The sequence below is a fragment of the Rhipicephalus sanguineus genome, chromosome 10, assembly GCF_013339695.2.
Source record: "Rhipicephalus sanguineus isolate Rsan-2018 chromosome 10, BIME_Rsan_1.4, whole genome shotgun sequence".
Taxonomy (NCBI): Eukaryota; Metazoa; Arthropoda; class Arachnida; order Ixodida; family Ixodidae; genus Rhipicephalus; species Rhipicephalus sanguineus.
Genome location: NC_051185.1, coordinates 111,544,484 through 111,568,433, shown reverse-complemented (window position 1 = coordinate 111,568,433; position 23,950 = coordinate 111,544,484). Strand labels below are relative to the sequence as shown.

The following is a 23,950-nucleotide window of genomic DNA, read 5'->3' as shown; positions in this document are numbered from 1 at the left end:
TCCACTGTGATTATCATTGCATGGGCGCTGCTATATTGCAGGCCTTCTGCATGATGACGGGACACCCATGAAACACTTACTCAAGGCTAATTCTAATAGGGCAGAAAAGGACAATAGGACAAGCGGGCAAAAAACAATGACAAGCTGGGACCAGCTGCAGTGGGGAAACAACTGGGACCAGCTACAGTGGGGAAGCAACTGGGACCAGTTGCAGTGGGGACCCAACTGGGATCAGCTGGGACCAGTTGCAGTGGGGACCCAACTGGTCCCCACTGGGAATTGTTCCATAAACCATTTGAACTGGGACCAGTTGGGACCATTTGCATTCCCAGTTGCAAATTTTCACCTGGGAGGAGGTTGTAAGCAAGAACGAAAGGGCAGTTGCTTTCTGTCATCCCCAATAGATGGCGTGAAAGCCAGCGTAGCGTTAAAGTACCTTACGCAGCGTACCACTCTCAAGGAACGCGAACTCGAACGAAGCGGCTCGACCGGTTCAAAGAACAACACCTAGTGGCGTTGGTTCAGCACGGCTCACTGAGCGAGAGAGAACCGGCTACCGACAAATGCACTACTGTACCGCCACCTTAACCCGGCTCATGCGCTCACTGGCTCACCGCTCATCCCCGGCTCTCTGAGCAGTTCGGTACAGCACGGCTCACATTCTGGAGTGGAAGCTCTCGAAACGCCTTGCGAGAGAAAGTGAAGCCGGCTTTTGCCCACCAAAGAGCTCGGAAACATGCTCTTTTCTGGTGGTGCCTTCTTAGAGATCAAGTGGTTTTAATCTGTTGGTGTAAGAGCTACGTTAATTATGAAATAAAAGATCGTTGTTGCTTGGCGATTGATATCCAATAAAATTTGCCACGACTTTCAGGCTTATTTAAGAAAACTAGTAGCACAAAGACACACTTGCTGCAGTATCTGACCCGCAAAAGTTGCCACATTAAACTTCTCTGGCGTGCGTGGAGAACGCTCGCTTTCCTTCGCCAAACGCAACGCCGATGGCTTATCGTGCCCCTACTAAGATGGCGGGTGCAGCCGCCATCTTTTGGTGGGCACGGCTTCACTATTGCGCAATAATCGCCGCTCCAGCAATTTTTTTTTGGGCTCACTGAACAAGCGAGAACCGGCTTTCCCCCTTTCCCAAAGAACCGCCGCTCACTTTTACTGAGCCGCGGATCACCCGCTCTTTAAAAAAAGAGCCGGCTCGCTCCTGAGCGACCCATCTCTAGAAAGCTTGGCAACCAGCTACATTTACCTTGCGCTTTGCTCTGTTGAAGTGGTTGATCGCCCCTACACCATACAGAAAGAAAACTTTCTCTATGCCTTCACTGATAACTGCACAATGCAAACAACCGCACGAGCCGTGTTAGTGGTCTTGGTGCTTATCGCCCAACCACAGTGACCACAGGACAAGACTCCCACGCCAGTCATGAGAAGGTCCATCATTGCTCAGATATGCGACGCAATCATTCGTGCAGCGATCACTCCGACCCATTCCAGAGTTCTCGACTGCCCTCACGGCAACGCAGTTTCCTCATTGCAATGAAACATTCCATGGAGGGTGGAATACTCACCGACAGCAGTGCTCGTCACCTCAACGACAGCAGTGCTCATAGAGATTCAAGTGACGACCACAAATGCAGATAAAATAGAAGCACAATCACTGCAGCAAGAATAGGTTTGATAACGTTACTCAGCAGCCCTTCCTTTGTCGCGTACACCTTTATGTCCGGAACTCAAATTTTCAACTTTACTAATACACAAAGAACAAAAAACTGTGATGGTAACGTCGTCCGCCTAATGTAGCTGTGTCAAGCGCGGCACGGGAACCGGTTTTTGGCGGCGCTCGGCTCGGTTGAGTTGTCAGATAGAGATGGGAAAAGCGGCTCACTTGAGTGAGCGGCTCCGAACGGCTCAGCTCACTTAAGTGAACCGGCTCACTTGAACTATACTTGAACGGCTCACCGGTTCACGGTTCACCCTAAATCGACGAAGGAAGGGAAAACACTAGGAGGGAGAGGAGGCAAAAAGGAGGCTGCCTTCCCCTTCCTGGAATTTCGCGGCGTGCGCTGGTCGTTGCTGGATGCCTCCGCCCCCCCCCCCCCCTTCGCATATGCACCCCTCTGCAAAATGTTCTGGAGACGCACTCTGTCTTGGCAGTCACAAAGTGCCTCCGGGTGCCGAGTCTCCTCCCGGGATCTGACCGTGTTGCCAATGGACGTGCATGGCGTGTCCACGACAGGCGAGGATGCTGCGACTACTAAGCCACCATACGACTACGTTGATTGTCCCTTCTCCAATGTTGTTGGCTGCGACCACTGTAGCTGCGACTGTTGTGAGCAAGGACAAAAGGGCAGTTGCTTTCTGTCATCCCCAATAGATGGCGTGAAAGCCAGCGTAGCGTTAGAGTCACTGGAAAACTTCAGAGTACCGCAAAGGTAGGCTGCACGCGGGCAACATTGGGCGGCGGCGGCCATATCCCTTCCGGACCGTCCGGCGCGTTGGTAGCGTGTGTTGAGAAGTGACCGATCTTTTCGCCTCGATGCCGTGTTACGCTCGGTGTAACTGCAATATGTGTGTGTGTGTTTCTTCAAAAGGATATCAGAAGTGATTTCGAGTCATCGACAGTCATGAATCGACTGCGCGGTAAGCTGTGCGGCGAATGTTGCCATGTGCTCGCGAACTCTCTTCGTGGCTTCATCGGTCTCTTTTCGTTTCACGGCCGGGTGTGTTCGCAAGGTCCGGAGCTGTATAGTTGCATTAGCGTAATGACCGTACGAGATGCCCTTTATTTCGACACTTGGTGAACGTTGACTCTTTGCGCTAGCTTTGCATTCGGTGTTGAGATTCACTTCATAGCGCATTCGAGAACATTATCGAACATCGAGAACATTCAGTATTGTGTCCTTCGACTGATCGCTGACGCATACCTTACTTGCACACCATGCTTGCTGTTCAGCTGGGTGTTATCTGTAATAGAAGTGGTGTGTGTACGGTAAGTGGAAGTTGTGCGTGAAGTATTTGTCTCAGTTCGGAACGCCAGCAGCCGAACGCACGGGCGAATCGGCGTGCGGTAGGTAAGGTGCATTTTATTTTGCGAATACATTGTCATTTCCTAACAGATACATAGAGAATAGGCCATCAAAAATGATTGACGTCACTACTCAGTTGTTTCATTTCCTATTTTTTGTCTCCTTAATATTTCCAACGTTACAGTGCATTTGCAAATATTTTGCTGTGTTCCGACAAAGTTTTTTTTTTTTTTTTTTGGCGTTGCCAGCGCGTAAACAGCTAGGTTTCGGTTGCTGCACTGCTTTTAATTTCAACTTTTTTTTTTCGTAATGCACTCTTGTTAAAACTTCCTCGGCGCAGTGCTTTATCTTATTTTGATCAGAAATAGCACATCCCGAAAATTTTTAACGCGCATGCTACTGCAACACAGTATGTGTATACGAGCTAGGTCTCGCATGAAATCGATTCCCTCAATGCGTGGGAGGATAAGCCGTTTTTTTTTTTTCTTTTTTGCTGTGACCATTTCTCACCCACTAAACAGTATTGTAAGGGTGCGCTCGGCGCAATGCTGCATTAGCAACATTTAAAAAAAATAAAATACGCTGAATAACATTGCCTTATATCAAGTTTATCAACAGAGTTCCACGCTTCAGTTTTGCGCAGTCGCAAATGATCACGCGACAACAATTGCCTTCAAGGTATACAGGAAACAGTTATTATTTTAATAAGTCTTCGATTTCGCTCTCGTGCGTGACACATAACTCGAAATGCACGCACAATCTGTTCAACAGATCGAGATATAAACAGCCGAGCAAATAGAAAGGTATGGATCATGCGAGTATGTAGTTTTCAATATCGCTGAACATAGCGAACCGTAAAGGTGAAGTATCCTGTTGCATGACATCTTTTCCAGCAAGGTTTGTGTAGTTCACTGCAGAAAGCAGTGTTCTTCGAGGGGTGCGAATTCATTCCGCGGCCAACTATGCTGCCACGTACAACGCTCTTTGAGGTTAATGTTTTCCACACGGAATCAGGGGCGTAGCCACGTTAGGGCACACCGGGCCCGTGCCCCCCCCCCCCCGAATTTTTTTTTACCATAGCATACAGAGCAGAAAATGACACTCGACCACATCTACCTGCTCATCCCCACTACAGATCAAGGAGGTGCCCCCCCCCGAAAAAAATTTCTGCCTACGCCCCTGCACGGAATTAAAAAAATATACGAAATTCCCGGAGTAGCTCAGCAACGTTCGGTTACTGGTGAGCTACTCTGTCATCTGCATGACGCGTTTAAAAAAGCGACGAAGTACTTCTAGGGACCGTGGTACTGCTAAATGTCCGGCCGCGCTCTGCATTCAACGCGCCTGCACCCAAAGCGCTTGGAAGGGATATGGCGGCGAGAGGTCTCGTGATGCGAGTAAGCCAATCGCGTCGGCGGCGGCGCGCGGAAAACAGATGCGATACTCTGAAATTTTTCTAGTGACTCTACGTAGCGTACCTCTATCAAGGAACGCGAACGCGAACTCGAACGAAGCGGCTCGACCGGTTCAACGAACAACAGGTTCAACACGGCTCACTGAGCGAGAGAGAACCGGCTACCGACAATGCACTACTGTACCGCCACCTCAACCCGGCTCATGCGTTCACCGGCTCACCGCTCATCCCCGGCTCTCTGAGCATCTGAGCAGATCGGTTCAGCACGGCTCACTGAACGAGAGAGAACTGCGAGAACCGGCTCTCACCCTTTCCCAAAGAACCGCCGCTCACTTTTACTGAGCCGCGGATCACCCGCTCTTTTAAAAGAGCCGCTCAAAAGAGCCGGCTCGCTCCTGAGCGACCCATCTCCATTGTCAGAGTTGATGGGGAAACTGTAGTGACTGTAGGACAAAGAAACAAAACAAAAAGAATACGCGAGGCCTGAGACGTAACGTAGGGGAATCTGACGTGTCATGTCACGTGAGGCGCGGGTGTTTTGAAAACAAATAGCACGCCGAAAACTGCGAACGTGTTCTGTGCTCTACGCCGATGTCGGCGTGCAAACTTCAAGATGACCGAAGCGACACATGCCGTTGCTGTGCTGGTCAGAGCGAAGCGAATGTGTTATGCTTTTCTCCCCCAATTGCAATATGTTTCGTGTGGAGGGGATACGCGCATCTCCCTTCAAATCCGGCCATGAACCGAGAAACGTGATCACATGATCTGAGCCCCGCCTCAACGTTGCCCCGCCTGTCTCCTGGGTTTGTTTTGAAAGCTCGTTGCTTCCTTCGCGCGCGATTGCCGTGCGCATATGAAATAGTGTATGTATGTGTGCGCTCAACTGATTGCCGAGATAGTTGTCTCGCGACTGTGTCGTCGTCCTGTTGTTCTCTGATTCGGGAGACCGTACGCTGGCCTAAATGATGAGTACTACTGCGTCAGTAACGGACTATCTTGGACTGCGAGAAGCTCTATTTTGTGCTTTATTATGTGCCACGGTTATATACTTGTAAGCTTTCCTTTTATCAGATATGTCACAACGTGGCGTGGGGTGAGCCAGGGGCGTAGCCAGTTTTTTGGGTGATGGTGGATATGTGTCCGACATCCTTTATGAATGTTCGTGCGTGTGTTTGTATGTGCGCGCGCAGGGGCGTAGCCAGAAATTTTTTTCGGGGGGGGTTCAACCATACTTTATGTATGTTCGTGCGTGCGTCTGAAAAATTTCGGGGGGGGGGGGGTTGAACCCCCCCAACCCCCCCCTTGGCTACGCCCCTGTGCACGCGTATACATAATGTAAAGATTTGGTGTGTGTGCGCGCGGGGGGGGGGGGGTACCGCTCCCCTGCATGCTACGCCAGTGGTGTGCCGTGTTACATACGCTTAAATATTTCAGAAGCGGCTGCTTTTTCTTTTTACTGCTAGATTGAGGCGCCAGCTGTGATAAATAGGATCTTCGACTAGCAGAAAAATTTTCATGTGGGCTGCTTTCAGCGTGCGGCCATGCATAGCACGCGTTATAATTGATGTCGCATTCTGCGTGAATGAGACTGACGTAGAGGCAGAAAGGTGGATCACTAAAATATAGGGCCTTCTTGCGTGGCATTGTCTTGACTGTGATTGCATTTGCAGGAAGCATCTTCGAAGGTACAATGATTATTGGAAAAAGCAGAATGTCGTGCACGAGGAGTTTGACCTTTCCTGGGCTCCAATTTCCAAGATGCTTGCAAAGGTAATAGCCATATATCCTGTATATCGATGACATTAATGCTCAAACCTTTTGGAAACAGCATTTGCGCTATACATATATATAGTGTTGCTTCGAAATGGGCACCACACTTTGACATGTGCATAAGGTCCGCATGTGGAGTTGTTGATGTTGATCAGGTAGATAATTGCAGGAATAGAATTGCACAAGCAAGCATTAACAATATAGGAATTATAGTTTGTACGGTGTTAAATATGTCTGTATCAGATTATAGCATTTACTTATATTTAATTGGTGTAACAATTGTTTAGCCCACAGCATGCATGCGTACAGTACATCATGCAGCCATTTTATGCTCGTGTTATGTGAATGCGCGCCATTGTATTTATGCACTGAGGAACGTGTTATGTGTGGCACAAATTCAGGTAGGAAACAGAAAGAATGTCTGAAAATCGCGCTAGCTGAAGTTGGTGGGGATTCATCGCAGAAACATTTACAGGCATCCAGACATATAGGTGGCTTGCACGTGATGTCATGGACGTAGCTTCTGAAAGGAACTGGGACTCCACGATGGCGGCTTTGATGACAAACAAGTTGCGTCTGTGTGAGAACGACGCGGCAGCAACATCTCTGTGCGTGATTAAAAAACCTGCATGTGATGTTTTGATAACATTAATGTGACATCGGATGCTTCACGTCCCCACACGCTGGTGCTCCAACATGGCGCTTTTAGTGACGTCAGTGCAAGCCATCTATAGCATAGAGACAGAAAACTCATAGTCTACATTGGTGTTTTCTGTTATCACTTTCTTGTGTGCATGTCTGCACACTTTCTTTTTATTAAGACGCAGCAAGATACGCACAGTGGGCAAATGGCGAACTTCAGCTGAAATTTATTACGCGACTAAACACAAGTGATTGTTGCTATGTGAGCGTGAGCAACTAGGCGCATTATCAAGCATGTTCACCGCACTCTGACAGTGATGATGTGTGCATCGTTACGTGAGGAATGATTCACGAACGCTTCAGCTGCTTGATGGCAACTGCATGGCACAGTACATTTTCATAGTATGGTTGTCGTCCACTTATCATTTATATTAGCAGCTATCGCGGTGTAAGCAGTGCTGATGCAATCTTTGAGACATTATACATGACGCAATACTGTGGGTATATTTCACACTGCATGTAGGCCATGTTAGAGTCATATGTATGTGACAGGGCTGGGCAGCATCGCGATACAAGGATATCGCGATAGTATTTCAGAGATACATTTGAGTATCTGTATTTCTGTATCGAGATACATTTGAAAAATGTATTTGTATCTCAGTAGTGAAATACATTTACAATGTATCGTTTGTATCGTGATACAACGCAGGACACGGGTATCCCGTTACATTTTTTTTTTTTTTGTCGGGAATGAGTTGAGGCGTGTTTCCAAGGGGGCAATGATGTCTTTTTTTTTTATTGTGCCAAGACAAGCAAAGGCGCGCTGCCGGTCGCCGACAGAAAGGGCGCCGATGGTTTCCCCTCATGCGCAGAATGGCCCATATGTGGTAAAGTGCGCGACGCCACAGACGGCAGAATCGCGGAGGCAGTGTTGTCGGCCTCTGCCGACGAAAGTCGCTGTCTTTCAAGGCCAGTGCAGCACGCCTAATTTTTTTCGGGTGGCAAGCCATTACTTCGTGACCCTCCCGCGCAGATACCGCCTTGCAACCGAGGGTTTGCAATGCTTCGTGTGCGTTCAGTTCTCAAAGCGGCGGCACTTCGAAAAGCAGTTCCCGTAGTCGGAAGTGACTAGAAGATGGCTATCTTTGTCGCGCTTTCAGCCACCTCTCCAGCGTGTCGGGGTGCGTTCCTAATTGATCACAAGCGTGAAACTGTCTTTTGTGGTACCTACCAGGCTCCCCCACCGTCGGAGCCGACTTCGCCTGTGGCGGCTTGCTGAAATGGGTGCTGGTAGCGTCGGTGGTGGTGATAGCTTTATTGAAGAGTGACCCTTTCGGCCCAGGCGATGAGTGCTTGCTGTAGTTTCTGATGGGGCGCTCTGAGCAGCTGTACCTGTTTCCACGTCTTTTTAGAAAGCTGGCAGGAGCGACTTGGGAGGGCTTAAACTCTCTCACTCCCAAACAACGTGATTTTAGGAAGCCAATGTATGAATTGTGCAGTTTTGACGTATTGGGTTCCATTGCGCGTAGGTAATTATGGCCAGCGGAATCCTCAGCCGTCTGACTTGGCGCTGACCGGACCAGACGGCTGAGGATCCGAGGATAGAGACCGACTTCAGCTTCTGAACAGACAGAACAACCCACGTGAGGGCGGAAGTGTTTCGGTATCCAGATGACCCGAGAAGAGATATCGCCACGCTGCAGGGCTATCCGGCTATGAAGGCGGAATTTATTCACTATAATACGAATTTGTGCTCGTCTGCAGCGGTAGAGAGACATTTATTCTTTCGCGAGTCTTGTGCTAAGGTCGAACCAACGCTGTCTAGAAGACAGCCTATTTGAGAGGCTCACACAGCAACCTTCTCAGCAAAGCAGATCTTATGTGCAAAATGTAGGCATACTTTTTTCAATTCACTGGAGTTCATTAGTGATTCGAGTGATTTGCTTAGACTGTGCTATTTCTAGCTTAGCTCATTTTGTTGTCACCAAGTATGTCGATTTCGGTGTTTAATGCTTGTTACTCCTGCTGTGAAATAGCGTACTTTTTTATTGCAATTGATACGTGTAACTATGTCATTATTACTAATTATGTACTTTGTAACCCCCTCCCTCTGCAATGTCTTATTGGGGCTGAGGGTACTGTAATAAATTAATAAATAAATAAATAAACTGAAAGTATCAATGCGTTGCAACTTTACTAACAACATTATGGTGCACTTATAGATGTCTTTGCGGAGTATGAGCATCCTTGAAATAAAAAAAAGTATTCCAGTATCTGTATTGCTGTATCTGTATTCCGGAATACTTTTGTCGTCCTATTGCGAAAGTATCTCCGAAATATCCCGTTACGCTAAAGGCAAATGTATCTCAGTATCTGTATTTTAGGCTTCCAGTCCATGTATTTCGATATCTGTATTCCGGAATACTTTTCCGAGTATCTCTGCCCAGCCCTGGTATGTGATAAACAAAGCAACAAAATGCAACGTGAGGCTAAATGTTGTATTGATGCCCCATTAGTCGCTCGATACGGCGCTTTTTGCTTGGACAACTCTGACAAACAGCCGCAACAGAAATTCATGCACAGGAAACAAGCAGTAATTGCTGATCACTAATGTCTGTCTTGTGGATATCTTGGTTGATATCTCGCTCAAGCTTCCATTCTTATGCAGTCTTGTGGATCTTAAGTTGTCAATGCAAAAAAATAAAATGCCAGGCATTGTTCATAGGCTATTATGCCACAGAATTGCTAAAATAGCTTCTTTACAGATTTTTTCTAGCATTTAATTTATTACAAAGCTATTTAAGAGAGATAGAGAGAAGGCATGATGCACACATGTGCATGTTTAAAGGAGATTTTGTGAATCACTCTTTTAGTGAAAATAAACAGCAGAAATCTCTGGAAGTTCCAAATCTATTGCAGCATCTGCATAGTGATAGTTTTGAATAAAACCTTGTACTGATATGGTGGTCAAAGACACTAGGTGCTACCGCTTGTGCACAGCATGTGACATACAGGGTGTTTCAGCTAAAAAGCACCAAGTAATAAAAAAATTAATGTAGGTGATATGCATCTTGAATTGGTGCAATATTGTTCTGAGCCATGTAGAGCACGTCAGGATATTTTTTCCAATCCGCCAAGCTCGGTAATTAACAAGGATTGCTTAATGAACTTTTTAAGTAGTAACTCTGGCAAAAAATCTTCAATACAAAAGTTGTAGCACTTATTGAGAAACATCAGATTTTTTAATCTATTCTAAGAGAACTCCCCTGCTTAATTTTTTCCAGCCTTTCTTTAAAGCACGCGAATTTAGAATACCATGTGATTGCACCGCCTAACGTGCGGTGCTTTTAGTGCCCTCAAATGTAAGTTGAACGAATTATCAAAGGCTGCTCCGCATGGAGGTCGACTGAACAGGCTATCGGTTACTGTTATGGATGTTACGTGATGGCTGGGACGTACTGTCTCAAAAAAAAAAAAATCTTCGAGGATAAAGCGGCCGCCACGTGTGAGTGAATCTTTTATCTCGCTCCTTCGTCACGCTGTGTTTCTTCATTGGTGCGAAAGGAAAAGAAAACAAATGCCTACGCTGTACCGCACGCTGCCTATGGTCTCGTATAAGGCATTTGCACGTGGCGGCCACTTATTCGTTTAGGAAATTTTTTTTTCTTAAAACGGTACGCCCCTTTTCTCGCTTAACGTCCATGCCACAGTCACCGACAGCCCATTCAATCGACCTCTGTGCGTGGAGCAGCTTTTGATAATTCGTTCAACTCACATTTGAGGGCACTGAAAACGCCGCGCGTTATGCGGGCAATCATGTGTTTTTTTTTTTTTTTTTTTTTAAATTCACGCGCTTTAAAGAAAGGCTTGAAAAAAATTAAGCAGCGGAGTTATCTTTGCATAGATTAAAAAATCTGACGTTTCTCAACAAGTGCCACAACTTTTCTATTGAAGATTTTCGCTAGAGTTACTATTTAAAAAGTTCAATAAGTAATCTTTGTTAATTATCGAGCTTGGCGGCTCGGAAGAAATATCCTGATGAGCTCTATATGGCTCAGAAGAACACTGCATCATTTCGAGATGCGTAGCACCTATGTTTGTTTTTAATACTTGGTGCTTTTTAGCTGAAACGCCCTGTATAAGTGCGAGTTGTTCTAAATTATGTGGAGTGTGCATTTTCTTAAATACACGTACGTGAGGAACGTCAGGCCATGCAGTATGTTCATTATGTGCATGCAACACTCAGTGTTAGAGAGAAGGGAGAAATGATGACAATAATTGCGCATGAAGCACAGGAAATAACCATGTGCAAATAGTGTTGAGCACATTTGAAGTGTGCCTGTACACAATCTTGAAGTTAAGGCTGCCAGTTTCAATGATACGACACGCAGCACCTAAGACGGCTAATAAAGCTTCAGTATGAGAAGGTGATGTCGCTTCTTCATGATGGCACATTCACAGTGTTTGACTGTCAGTGCTCACCGGCTGAGCAGCTTTTATGTGCAGCCCTTCAACATCTGCTGCTCCATCCTCACCATGGTGTAAAAATGTACGCTATCAAAATTCAGTCTGAGCACTATGACTACTGTTAAGTGCACATGCTCTAGGTGCAGTCATCGTCAGAATTTTTTTATCTACGAGAGCATTTTCATCGGATTCATAAATTTGCACTTTGCTTTCAGAGACTTATACATGCGCGTAATTTCACAGCACTACGGCTTTATCATGTGTGGTTAGCCGAAGGAAGAACTTGGTAAAATGCTGCTTGTGTTAGTCGATTCCGACCCGCTAACTTTTTGACTTCTCTAAAGAAAAGTATGCTGTCGTGCCTCCCTTGCTTTCGTGTTTATGGAATTTTTACAGATTTTAGAGTTAGCAGGTGGCAGGTATGGCGAGACAGTTCTGCCATGCCAACAGATACTGGCAGTAATTTATGAACTCACTTCATTGCATGTCATTGTTATAGCGAGAACATTGTGCCTTCATACCCTCTCTCTTTTTTTTTTCCAGCCTATACATGAGATTGATATGGACAGGCACAGGAAACATGGAAATATTTTTGGGTATGTATTAGTCTTTATAGTAGCACCAAATAATGCTTACCTGTACTACAGAGAACAGGGCGAAAATAGGGCAAGGATTGGAATCAGTGCTGAAATCCACTTGTTCAATAGCTAATTCTCGTTATAGGAACTATGCTTCTAAAGTATGGTTAAATTTGACCTTCTTGCAACCTCCTTGCTCCGAAAATTTTGGCAGTCGGCTGCACATGCTGCCGATACCTGTTCATCAACTTTTACTCGCGCAGATGTTTTGTTGTCAATGTCCTCACACGCAGTTTGCAAAAGGAGACCCGTTTCATATCTGCATACTCATCAGCAAACTGCCCTCCTCTAATAACAGCCGTTCAAGTTAAAAACAGGTAAAAGCACCGGGCCACTTAATCACACTGGCTAACACTGCAAAACGCTCTTGCGTGTATCACTACTATAGTCGGATACAACTTTAGAAGTCCACGGCAGTTCCTCCTCAAGGGCGGATGCACATGAGCCTGCAGCAATGGGCTGGCACTCTAACGACGAACGTCATGAGCCGGGCACCCGGTAACACCGCCTTCGGAGAACACTATGAGCAAGACTATTTCTTTAGCTGATCAGCTGCCACGCTTCGGTCGTCTGGGCGGGGCCTCTCCAGACTTCTTAAGTTGTATGCGACTGTAGTCACTCTTGCTGGTGGTCTAGGCTTGAATGAATTATAGAATGAACGAACGAATGATTGAATGAAACTTCATTCCATGTTTCAAAAGGAGGAAAGGCGGGAAAAAAACTAGTTTGTAACTTGATAGCTAGTTGGTTTGTTCTGAACTTATAAATGTACTGTGCAATGCAATCACCAAAAAGTGCAGAAAAAAATGATGAAATAAGAAGGACACTATAGGAAATGACTGTATGTCTTTCCTATCACGTTCTTTTTTTTTTTTCTGCACCTTTCAGTGATTGTGTCCCACAGGTCCTTTATGAGTAGTAGCTTGAGTGTGCCAGAAACTTGTGTTGATGCGATTGGAGTTGCCATAATGCATTCACTATGTTCCAATTCACCTGTAGTAAGCTGCACGAGTCGTGTGCACATTAGCTGGCCCCTTCCCCTGAAAATTTTCAATTTTGGATATGTATCCAAACCGTGCATACAAAAACATGCATGAACATACTTGAAGTATGGTTGAAGCCCCCCTCGAAAAAATTTTCTGGCTATGCCACTGTTAGCTGCTATGAATATTGATGGTATTAGTGAAAGTAACAAGCGAGTGAGGACACTGAACCACACAAACAGCCTGTGTTTCAATAGTGGCAATTCCCTGGAACTTAAGGAGGAGTCTCCGCTTGTCTTTTCTTGATTCGTTAACCTTGTCATTCTTTAAAGCTCATGTCGCCGCTTCATTCATACTGTACTTAGCCATCTGTGCTCCTTTCTGTATGTTAAAATATGCCAATGGCACAACATCGCCCCTGTGTTCTGCTGCTTGCATGTTCAACCTGGTCTCTCTTGTTACAGTGCATTTGAAGGACTTCATCCCACGCTATTTTTGTCAGATCCTGATTTAATAAAGCTTGTGCTTGTCAAGCATTTCGATGACTTTCCTGATCGCAGGGTGAGTGCGTCTGGACATTCACAAGGCTTTTGTAGTATATCATGCTTTCAGAAATATTGCTCAGATTAACTAAATTTCGATATCAAACCTTGTTTCCTTGCACTCCTGTCGAAGAACCTTATTTATTAGGTCACATAATTGACGTTCTCAATCAGAATGGTCTGTTGTTCATTTTTCTTACTAAAAATATATTCTCTTCTGTAGGTGTTTGCCACTGTGTTTTCTTATAATAGAGGGGCTTACATAGAGCTCAGAATGCTCCAGAAAAAAAAATTTGTGGATGCTTGTTCAGGTATAAGCAAAGCACTCTGTATGGACATAGCAGTAGCTCATTTCACACATGCGCACATACATACCGTTAACAGGAAAGTCACAGGGCAACACGAGAAAAGAGGAAGATGAAGTGAAAGAATGCATTTGAATGAACGGACTTCCTGTCTCATCAATACGTGTCACTTGTGTAAAAATGTTGAGCGCCACGCAGCTGCATAGGACAGAGGTTGTTTGCCTTTGCTCGGAATAAGCACGACTATTTTTTGTGTGTAGCCTGATTGCATACCCCCACTGGCCTGTGTAGGGACCTCCTGCTTGGCAGTCCACGATATTGAAAAAAAAAAAGGTTTTGATGGCAGAGGGCAGCCACGAAATGGTGCCTACTGGACGAATGCCTGCCGCTTATTTGTTTGAGGATCCTAAGTACATAGCATGCACTGTTACCTGAAGTAATTGTGAAGAGATTTAAAGTAACGAGAAATGGCATTGAAAATGACATGGTCGATGAATATGCTTGCCAACCATGTGTAAGCAGCAGTGACGGTGAGTGAAGATGAGCAGCGAAGTGCGTGGCATGCATAAATGAATAGAACTATTGTGGAATGGACAACATTCGCTATTGTGGTGGTAAGCAGGCGCAGGGGATTATGGTAGATTTTGTGCTTGTAGTCTGAAAAAAAATTTAGACCAAAAGGTTAAGTTTCATGCACGGGCCACACCTCATCAAAATCTTGAAAAAAAAAATGTATACCTTTACACAGGCCTATATGATAATTAGTCATGCTTAATTAATAAACTCAGCTGCATTGATGCAGTGTAAACCAAAAGATGGGAAGCATATGGTTGAGGAGGGTAAGGGATAGGTGGAGAGATGAAATGAAATTTTCAGGTATGTGCAGGACAGGTTTGGTTAGTGATCATTCGGAGAGGAAATTACCCTGTAGTGAACACTGACAGACTGACAATGATGATGTGATGAAACTTCTCAAATATTTTAATCAGAGCAAAAGTAATAAATAACAATAATTGTTGGCATTTAACATCCCAAAACCATATGATATGATTATGAGAGGCGCCATAGTGGAGGACTCTGGAAATTTCAACCACCTGGGTTTCTTTAACGTACACCTAAATCTAATTACACGGGCATCAAGCATTATCGCCTCCATTGAAAACGCGGCTGCTGTGGCTGGTATTCGATCCCACGACCATTGGGTCAGCAGTCGAGCACCGTAACCAACCACCGGGGCAGGTTCAGAGCAAAAGTGTGCGAGAAAATTTAAACCATCCTGAAAAATTCTCAATTGTGCTTTCTGTTGCTCCATTCATGCTGCATGATCAATTTTTCTCAGCTTGAAAGAAAACTCGTCAAGTGTAGAAAGCTTGTCTAGCAACCCAGCGTGTTTTCACATTGGAGGTGAATGCGAGGAGGCGAGTGAGCGCACCTTCTGTTCTGGCGACAACCTTCTGTCGCAGCACAGCCAAAGCTACGAGGGCGGAGCTTCTGCTCATGTGCCAAGTAGTCCGTTCGCGGGCGATTTCGGTTTTGGTTTTGCAAGTGCATCCGACGTGTGTTTTCATGCAAATATTTATGGCTTATGATGTTATTTATGAGATAGTGCTATGAAAGATAGGTTATTATATACTTTAATCGAAAGCCACCACTAGCCCAGATATACTTCTTTGCAGCACTGAAGGAACAAATACCTGGAATCATGGCTCATCCCTTCTGTGAATCACATTATATAACACTAATCTGCTAGCGGTTCAAGTCTGCGTGCAAAGCGAGCACCGTATAGTAATGTGTACATTTTTCTGGGAAAGCTATAGAATATTGTGCATTGTAAAGGAACGCAGGAAGCAGCTTTATTGAAGTGGTTGGTTTTATTTTTGAAAGAAAAAAAGGGTACGGCCAAGCAGGAACTGCGCAATTGGAAATCCTACGCAAAGGCAAGAAACCATTCCCTAAATTTCAGTGCATACAGGGGTCATTTTTCTTCTTTTGGAAATGCAAGAACTTTCTGTATTTCGTCAGGGGACGCGAAGGCGTCGACGGGAAGCAGAAATCTTGGCCATGACTGATCGGGAGTGGGTGTCTCACGTTAGTAATTCCAACCTGGTGAAACGCGCTCCTTACCCCATAGAGTTTCCTACAATTACCTAGAGGGAACTCTGGCGCTGCGATCCTTCAGCCACCATGGGAATGATGGGTAGTACACGGATTTGCGTAATCTTCATGCTTACGGCTTCGAACGCGCTTGTGGCTTTGTTTATTGCTGTGTTTTGGCATTCCTTTCGGACAAAAGAATGGACCGTTGTGAACTTCGTGACCAGATTGGAATTGGTAAGCCTAAAAAGGTTAAAGTGGTGAAGTGGAACTGCTGATTTTGCTGAACTTTGTTTTGCGACAAAGCGGATGTAGGCGACGCGGAAGCAAACGGAGCCGAAAGAACGAAGTTTAGACAAATCCGTGTAATACCCATCATTCCCATGTTGGCTGAAGCGCCCTGCGTTGCAGCTCCCATAGACACTAGTGCCAGAGTTCCCTCTAGTAAATATTGTAGGAAACTCTGTGCCTTACCCGCCATGGTCAAGAATGCTGTTTTGCATAGTCAACCGCACACTAGACATGAACGTGTCTGTTGCCCAGGCCAGCGCCTTGAGAAAAAATAGAGGAGGCGTTGCCCAGGTTACACTGGAAATTTTATCATCATTAATCGCTCTCATCGCCAAGTGCCAAAAACTCCTCCCACTGTAGACGCTGATGGGCAGAGTGTTACGGTACCTGATCTTCAGCGCGATCGTATCAGCAATAGTATGCAACCGAAATACCGACCACGTATGCGATGCAACTTAGGAAATGGGTCATTTACTTTATGTACTGTTTCCAATTGCAGTTTTGCTTTCAAGCAGCTGGTCTTTCTGAAGACTGGCAGGTTGTCGGCGTCACATTCAAGGTGGCTATTGTGATGAGAGACACAGTTGCACTGGTGGTGTCACTTGCACACAACTTCTTTCCCGGTCATTGTATACGGGCAACAAAATATTTCACAACGCACTGCTGTCTTTCTTCCTTTCTGATCAATGAATATGGATCATCTAACGAACATTAGAATAGAAAAAGGACTTACGGTTCGAGCTGAAACCAGCTGGCACGACTGTCATTCACAGGTGAAAGGAAAGTGCAGCACACTTCTGTGGGCAGAGCTTACATGTCTTCTGAGGTTGTAATTGACTATAAGCACATAGGTGGCTCCATGCACTCTGTCTCATGGGTAACCTACAGTGGATGCGAAGACTGGGCAAGACGCAATGATTGATGGCCTTCAAAAATCTGGATTGATGCTCATTGCATGTGATAGTGGTGCATGTGTTCGCTGCTATGGTGAATAAAGTACAGCAGGAAAAGCTGCATGTACACAACATTCACAACGCTCTGCCATTCCCTTCTTTTTCATTTTTTTTGCACAATCCTCTTATAACAATGTCGACTATAACAATGGAATTGTCATGGCACCTAAATATTGTCATGATTGGGTTCAACTGTACCAAGTTATATTGTGCAAGTAACAGTGGCAGATATATGCTTAGTACTTCCAGCTTATGGGGTGAGCCCCCCATACAGCTGGTGCGTCAGTCTAGCTCAAATTCCAGCACTACACTGTCCCCTTGCTTTGTGTCCACACATGTACTGCTGCAAACACGGTAAGCTCAGTTCTGTACGTTGATGGTTTCTCTCCCCAAAATTGGCACTAAGTGAAAGGTTGGCTTTTGCACAAACTGTCGAGGAGGGCAAGCCATTGTAATATAGCACATAATAGTGCCTGTCCATTCGTCTTCGTCCCTTTCTATTGATAATAGCATATGCAAATTAACTATAAAGAAAGTCATCAGAGAAGGAGGTTTAATAAATAATTTTTTTTTCATTGTTCTCATAGTTAATACTTTGTTATAATATTGCAGACTGTCACACTAAACGATCCCATCTTGGACAACATGATGACTGTAGTTTGCGCAAAATGTTGGAGGAAGATTTGCCCGGCTTCAAGTCCTGCCTTCACTGCTGGCAAGCTTCGAAAGGTATTTCCCACTGCACAGGTTTGACGATGTTAGACCTGATCACGAGTCTTATTGTGAACACCGCAATATCAGTGCCACTTATTTATGCACACAAAGAAAGTTATTATTGTGACATTTATTTCGTCTTTCAAATCATGAAACACATGTAGCTGCAGATCAGTTAAAGCATCAGTTAAAGTTTTGAAGTTTTGTCAAGTTTATGGAGCATAGACTCCGTTCGAGAACTTTCTATAGAAACACGCTATTTCATGTCTGGCACAGTTTGAAAAGTGGTTATCCAGCCACTTAAACAACATGGATGGTGTTAAGCAATGTGAAAGAGTATGAAAGATATGAACCTCCTACATGCAACATATTGACACTAAGAACAAAACTCCTGATCATCTACTTTTTAACTAAATTTTCTAAAAAGCCTTACGTATACCCTTTCCACTTGTGACATGGGTCCAATCAGAAGTGCTTCAAGATGTGTCCAATGTGTTTTAAATTGATATGTTCATCAGTGTGTTTGCTTTTGGTGTGCACAATTGCACATACTATATCGTACTGCTGCATCTGGAGGGGGCATTGTTGTGCATATGGGTACAAACAAACCCAATGCCCTGAGAAGGGATGGAGAGAGGTAAAACTCGCTCAGTAAATCAAGGCCCTGTCGCTACTATTACAAAACCCCATGAGACCAGGGTTTACACCACGTTTAACTCAACTCACTCATGGAGGCATTTCACTGACACCTGTTATCATTGCAGATGAGCGCCATAATTCATGACTGTGCCCAAGTTACGTCAGAACACCTGGTGGGACTGGCCAAAGAAGGAAGAGACTTGCACCCTAAAGAGTGAGCGTATTTACCCTTGTTCCTGCTGCAGAATATCGATCGTAGTTAATCCAAGGCAAACTGTAGGCCATTGTGCCAAGTGGGTAGCGCGTGAATTTGTCATTGAAGTATGCATGCCTTGCACGTGACGTCACAGACAGGTGCTCTGCGCTGGAGCCCCAACATGGCGGCCACCGTGACTTTTTTACCTCATTAGAGTGTGTCAGTGCGGAGGCGGACACCCAGGTGTTCGGTCCCCGCGTTCGCTTTCTTTTGTTCGCCAGCTGCGCCAAGGGGATCCCCCAAGATGGCGGCCACGGTGACGTCAGTGCAAGCTATGTATAGAGTGCACACTTTGTAGTGAAACATGAAGTTTGAATGAAACGCATAAGTTAAGACTGGAGTATAGTTGCATTTCCACATATATCGGTGAATGTGGCACTCACTGCCCAAGTTATGGGACTGTGATGTGTTTGCCGATTAGAACATTCCTGTGCTTAGATTTCGGTGCACGTTAAAGAACCATATGTGGTAAAAATTTATCCGGAGTCCCCCATCATGAAGTGCCTCATGACCATATCGTGGTTTTGGCGCGTAAAACCCTGGTAATGATTATTATTATTATTATTATTATTATGCGTCTGCTGGTTCGCCATATTAAGTTGATGTTGCCATACTTACAAGTGCATCATGGTCACCACATTTTGAGTGTCACATATTTAAAGTGTGATAAAGTTTTGCAGTCTCTTAATCACAATTTGCCCGGCAGTAATTTAATATTGTGCCATAAAAAAGGTGTTGGGTTTCTTCAAAAGTGCATAGCAACAACCTAGACTAAGTCAGCGTTTGTCACTAGGACCTACATTGCAACTATTGCAGGAAGTCACCATTTTTCCAATTGGTGCAGATCAAGGTTAGTTACACCCAGCTAGACAAAGCCAATTTTTATTAAAAAGGTGTAGCAATGTGAACTTTCTACACAGCAGTTTGGCAGCTCGTGGCAGGTTCAAAGCCACGAGTGTGCAAATGCTGAAACGGGTATGTGTTGGGTCTGAGTTATGTTTTAGTTCCGGTAAGTGTAGGCAGCAGGTGACAGACAAACAAGTGGTCACTGCAAATGCACCATGCAATTTTGATGCAACTGCTGTTGATGACAGGGAAGGCTCACTGCCAGGATGGCAGCAAAGTGCTGGCAGGATCGTGCCCCTTAGAGGAAAGTAACATTAGGGTTCAATAAAACTTGCTGCTGGGCGAGTTGGTTCATACTTGCAAGGAAAGAATACTGATGCGCACACACATAAAAACACGGACTCAGGAGACTCGGACTAACTTTATTTTTATATAAAGTTAGTTGAAAGTTTGCGCTCGTCAGAGTCTCCTGAGTCCGTGTTTTTATGTGTGTGCGCATCAGTATTCTTTCCTTGCAAGTAACATTAGGGCTTGTGCGTATACTTTTTAACGTTACCGTGTTACTGGAATACCGGATTGCGTTTACCATGTTACCGGAACGCATGTTTTAGAAAAGTTTTAGCTCGCCATATGTAAACGTTTACGTTTGTACGTAAACTTACACCTTTACCATCCCTGCCAACTCTCCCGAATTGTCCGGGAGACTCCCGAATTTGGACCTAATCTCCCAATTGTACAAATGTCATCTCGAATCTCCCGAAAAGTGGCCACCACAGCAGAGGCGGGTTCTTTTCTCTCTTTTTTTTTAAAATCATGCGCGTACGTCAGCCTTTCCTGCTGTAGCGGTGCTGCGGAAGAGCACTCGCCACCACACTTCTATTTCATTGTAACCGTATCGTAGAGTACCGCTGAGTACATTCTAGGCACTGCGCATCTGGGCGAAGGCTGGCCGGCTGGCCGTGAGAAGCGCTCGCCACCGTACCGAAAAAAGGCGAGGGAAAAGGTACAGTCTCAACGGAAAAAGATTGCCAAAATTGCACGGTGGCCGAAGCCGCGGCGCTGCACGAGCGCTCCGATAACGAGACGGCGAGTCTGTCGAACACATTCCATTTTCCAAAGGAGGGGTGGCCGGCAGACCGATGGTAGGTAAGCGGCCCCCATTGTGCTTTGCACTCTCGCTATCGGCGTGCTTGGGAGAAACAGTGCCGCATGTCGCTATCTTGCCGCTCCGGCCACCGTTCAGTTCATTTGCGGCAATCGTTTCCGTTGAGCCTAGCCAGAACTTTTGCGTCTCCATCTTGGCCTCCGCATTTTGTACGCTACGCCGTCTGCCGTGGGGGTTGCGTGTTTCCAGAGTTCAGTTAGAAGGTCGATGACGGCGTCAAAATCAAAGTACTTGCAAGTGTTTCTGGACTCATACACAGCTGGGTTTCCGTGCTTTGTGACTTCGCGGAAAGGTGACAAGTACAGATTCTGTGCCGCGTGCGCCTGTGAACTAATTGCCTGGGCGCCTTCGCAAGTAAAGAAGTTTGGTTCAAGCAGTTCAAAACAAACATCCTTACCCCTTTCTGACGTCGGTCTCCAGTCTCAGTAATTTCTACTATGCAAAAAGAAAAAAACACCTGCCCCCCCGCTGCGGTCTCCCGAATTTTCATGCTGTGAGGTTGGCAGGTATGCTTTACGTTTGTGCAAACCATTAAATAGTGATGATAACTGCATTTAAACTGAATTTAATTTAGATAATATTGAATTACCACTGCGGCAAAATCATAAGAGAGGTTTTTAGCATGTGCAGTATCCCAGTATATGCAAAAGGGTGTAAGAATACTGGGTTACCGGATGATGGTGTCGACATCTTGTGACGCTTCATGCAACAACAGTCATGGACACGTTTGTTTTCATCTGGTGTTTTTGAGGGAAAAAAATGATTAAAAAGCAACTCATTCGTAAGTATGCCGCTGCAAGGCATTTACACTGGAAGTAGAATACACGACGTTTCTGCAATAACAATTTTGTGCTTGCCTGGTTCATCTTAGCCCGGCTAGATGGCACCACCTATCCAGCCTGTCAGGGGCCTCTCATGTTTATGGATTCTGTATTCTAGGTCACTCTAGCTTCGGTAATCTGGCTGAAACAAGGTGGTCACAATTGGCGCGTGCACTTCGGCTTATTTTGACTAGGCAGCTGGAGTCTCCACAAAGCGGATATCGAGAGTAGCCACAAACGAAGGTGGATTTGCGAGATAGGGCCGTAAACATAAAGCCTATCCGGCGAGTAGTTTACGTTCCGTAAAAGTCTACGTTCCGTAAAGGCCCGTGCATGTGCAGATTCCTTCCGGTATCCGGTAACACGGTAACATAAAGAAGTATACGTACAAGCTAAAAGCCCCTATTATCTTCTGAGATAATGAAGTTATCTCATTCACAAATGGCGCACTAGTGGTACAGACGGTTTGCTCCCCTTGTTGAGTTACGCATAGTGAACTTTGTCTATGCTGGCTGCACTTTAGCAGGGTATTCAGTTGCAATTTATCTGGATTTGTAGCTGAACGAAAACCAGTACATAAGTTTTCAAAGAGACACTAATGAGAAAAGTGATTTTTCTTGTAGTATTAGTAAATTACTCTTTAATGATTTGATACCAAAAACACCACGCTTGGTGTGAGAAGGCGCTTGGTAGGCGAGGAAAAGCGCGAAAAGAAACTGCGGGTGGCAATGCCACCTTGAAGTTCCCACACCAGTCGACGCGACGCCATAGATTTTGGGAGTGTCGACTAAACTCAATGTGGTTCCTAATCGGTAAAAATGAAGTACATTGTCTTCTGGGGGAGCCACAGACTTAACATATACCAAGTTTCAGGAAATTTCATTGCGACAATGTGACCAAAATACGAGAAAAGTACTTTGAAATCCGTGCATTCGGCATAGAAAATTTCGGCGGAAAATTTAAAAGTGAAATAGCGACATTGATTTCCTCATCTAATAATAAATCTGTGGTTGTGAGATTAATGATACTAGAGTTTTCAGAGTATACTTTATCAGTCTAAACTGATTTATTATTTCACTTTAGTATCCCTTTAATGTTTGGGAAAGGATGTATATGCACTCAGGTGAGGTGCAAAGTCAGCCACTTTTCACATGAAAAGGCTGAAGACAGTGTGCAGCCTGCTCTGATTGGCTACCATTCAGTCATTCGAGTCAGGCACAAATCATAGTAGCCTCTACACTTCAGTGCATTCATCTGCATAAAAATGCATTAAGCAAAGATTTTAAAAAATGCCCTGTGTTCCTTTAAATGGTTATTTTGAAAGAACTATGCAGTCACTACCATTCCAGCTTTATGAAGGCGGATTGGTTTAGTGATAAACACTGTGAATTTGCAACAAGGCTACTTTAAAATAATGTTTATAGTGGCTGGCCCGTAACATGGTCGAAGTTAAACATTAGAACGGCCACCAACTTCAAATTTGAGCCAACATTCAAATTACAAGAAATTTTTGTTCCTCAATGGACACCTTTTGGGTGATATGAACAATGAACCATAAGTCATGTTGGAATGATTGAGGTCAGATTAATGAGTGTACTGCTGTTTTAGCTTCAAATCATCAGTAGTTTTTCTGCATAAAAAGTGGATACACATTCTTTATCTCTGTATTTTTCTCGTAAAACATTTTGGTAGACCATAGGTAGGCTGATAATACCAATGGTGGTGAATTTGCTTTGACAGATTCTTTGGCCACTACGCCCTCGACGTCATCACAAGATGTGTCCTGAGGGCACGGCTGGGATCTCACACCCCAGAGGCAGATGAGTTTGTTGCCAAGTCACAGGCAGCATTTGCTGTGAAACCTATGCCAGCTCTCGTATTTTTCTGTAAGTACTCGGGTCAGCACACCACAATGCATAACCCATCTCTTCTTGCAGTTTACATCTGGACATTGTTTCCATTCATGACAACGCTGCTCAGGCTGCAAGTCTTCATTCCTGAAACATTCGTCTTCCTTAAAAATTTTTGTGTAAGTGTGATCGAGAAGAGGCAACTGTCATCTGGGGTAAGTCCTTGTTAATGTTGTAAGCAAGTATTGATTGATTGATTGATTGATTGATTGATTGATTGATTGATTGATTGATATAATCAGTTAGTAAGTGAATGAATAAGCCAGTGAGTGAGTGACTGACTGACTGAGTGCTTCTTGTTGATCAGTGCTTAAAGTCAGAGGGGTCTCAGTCAGGGACACCCCCCCCCCCCCCAGTATTGACAAGGGATCTGAGAACCTCCTCCCCCTTTAGGGTTTTGTTTGGGGTTTTGTGATGAAGGGTTTTATGTTTGCTGCATAAATTCCTATTAATATACAGGCTGCTATG

The 23,950-nt window shown here is 44.9% G+C and overlaps 1 protein-coding gene across 3 annotated transcripts in view; it reads left to right on the top strand.

Annotated features, from left to right (window-relative positions):
• The first annotated feature begins 5,252 nt into the window (after nt 1-5,252).
• The window catches only part of LOC119372260 (cytochrome P450 3A41), a 63,166-nt gene continuing 44,468 nt past the window's right edge, over nt 5,253-23,950 (top strand). The window contains exons 1-8 of one of the 3 annotated variants that reach the window (XM_037642738.2): nt 5,253-5,309; nt 6,117-6,216; nt 11,869-11,921; nt 13,411-13,507; nt 17,744-17,860; nt 18,610-18,698; nt 23,313-23,458; nt 23,510-23,637. In XM_037642738.2, the coding sequence (XP_037498666.1) occupies nt 6,205-6,216; nt 11,869-11,921; nt 13,411-13,507; nt 17,744-17,860; nt 18,610-18,698; nt 23,313-23,458; nt 23,510-23,637 (642 nt within the window). In that variant the 5' untranslated portion in view covers nt 5,253-5,309; nt 6,117-6,204. Of the gene's footprint in view, nt 5,498-6,116; nt 6,217-11,868; nt 11,922-13,410; nt 13,508-17,743; nt 17,861-18,609; nt 18,699-23,312; nt 23,459-23,509; nt 23,638-23,950 lie in introns of all 3 variants that reach the window. The other 2 variants (XM_037642736.2, XM_049419981.1) reach the window with 2 other exon arrangements.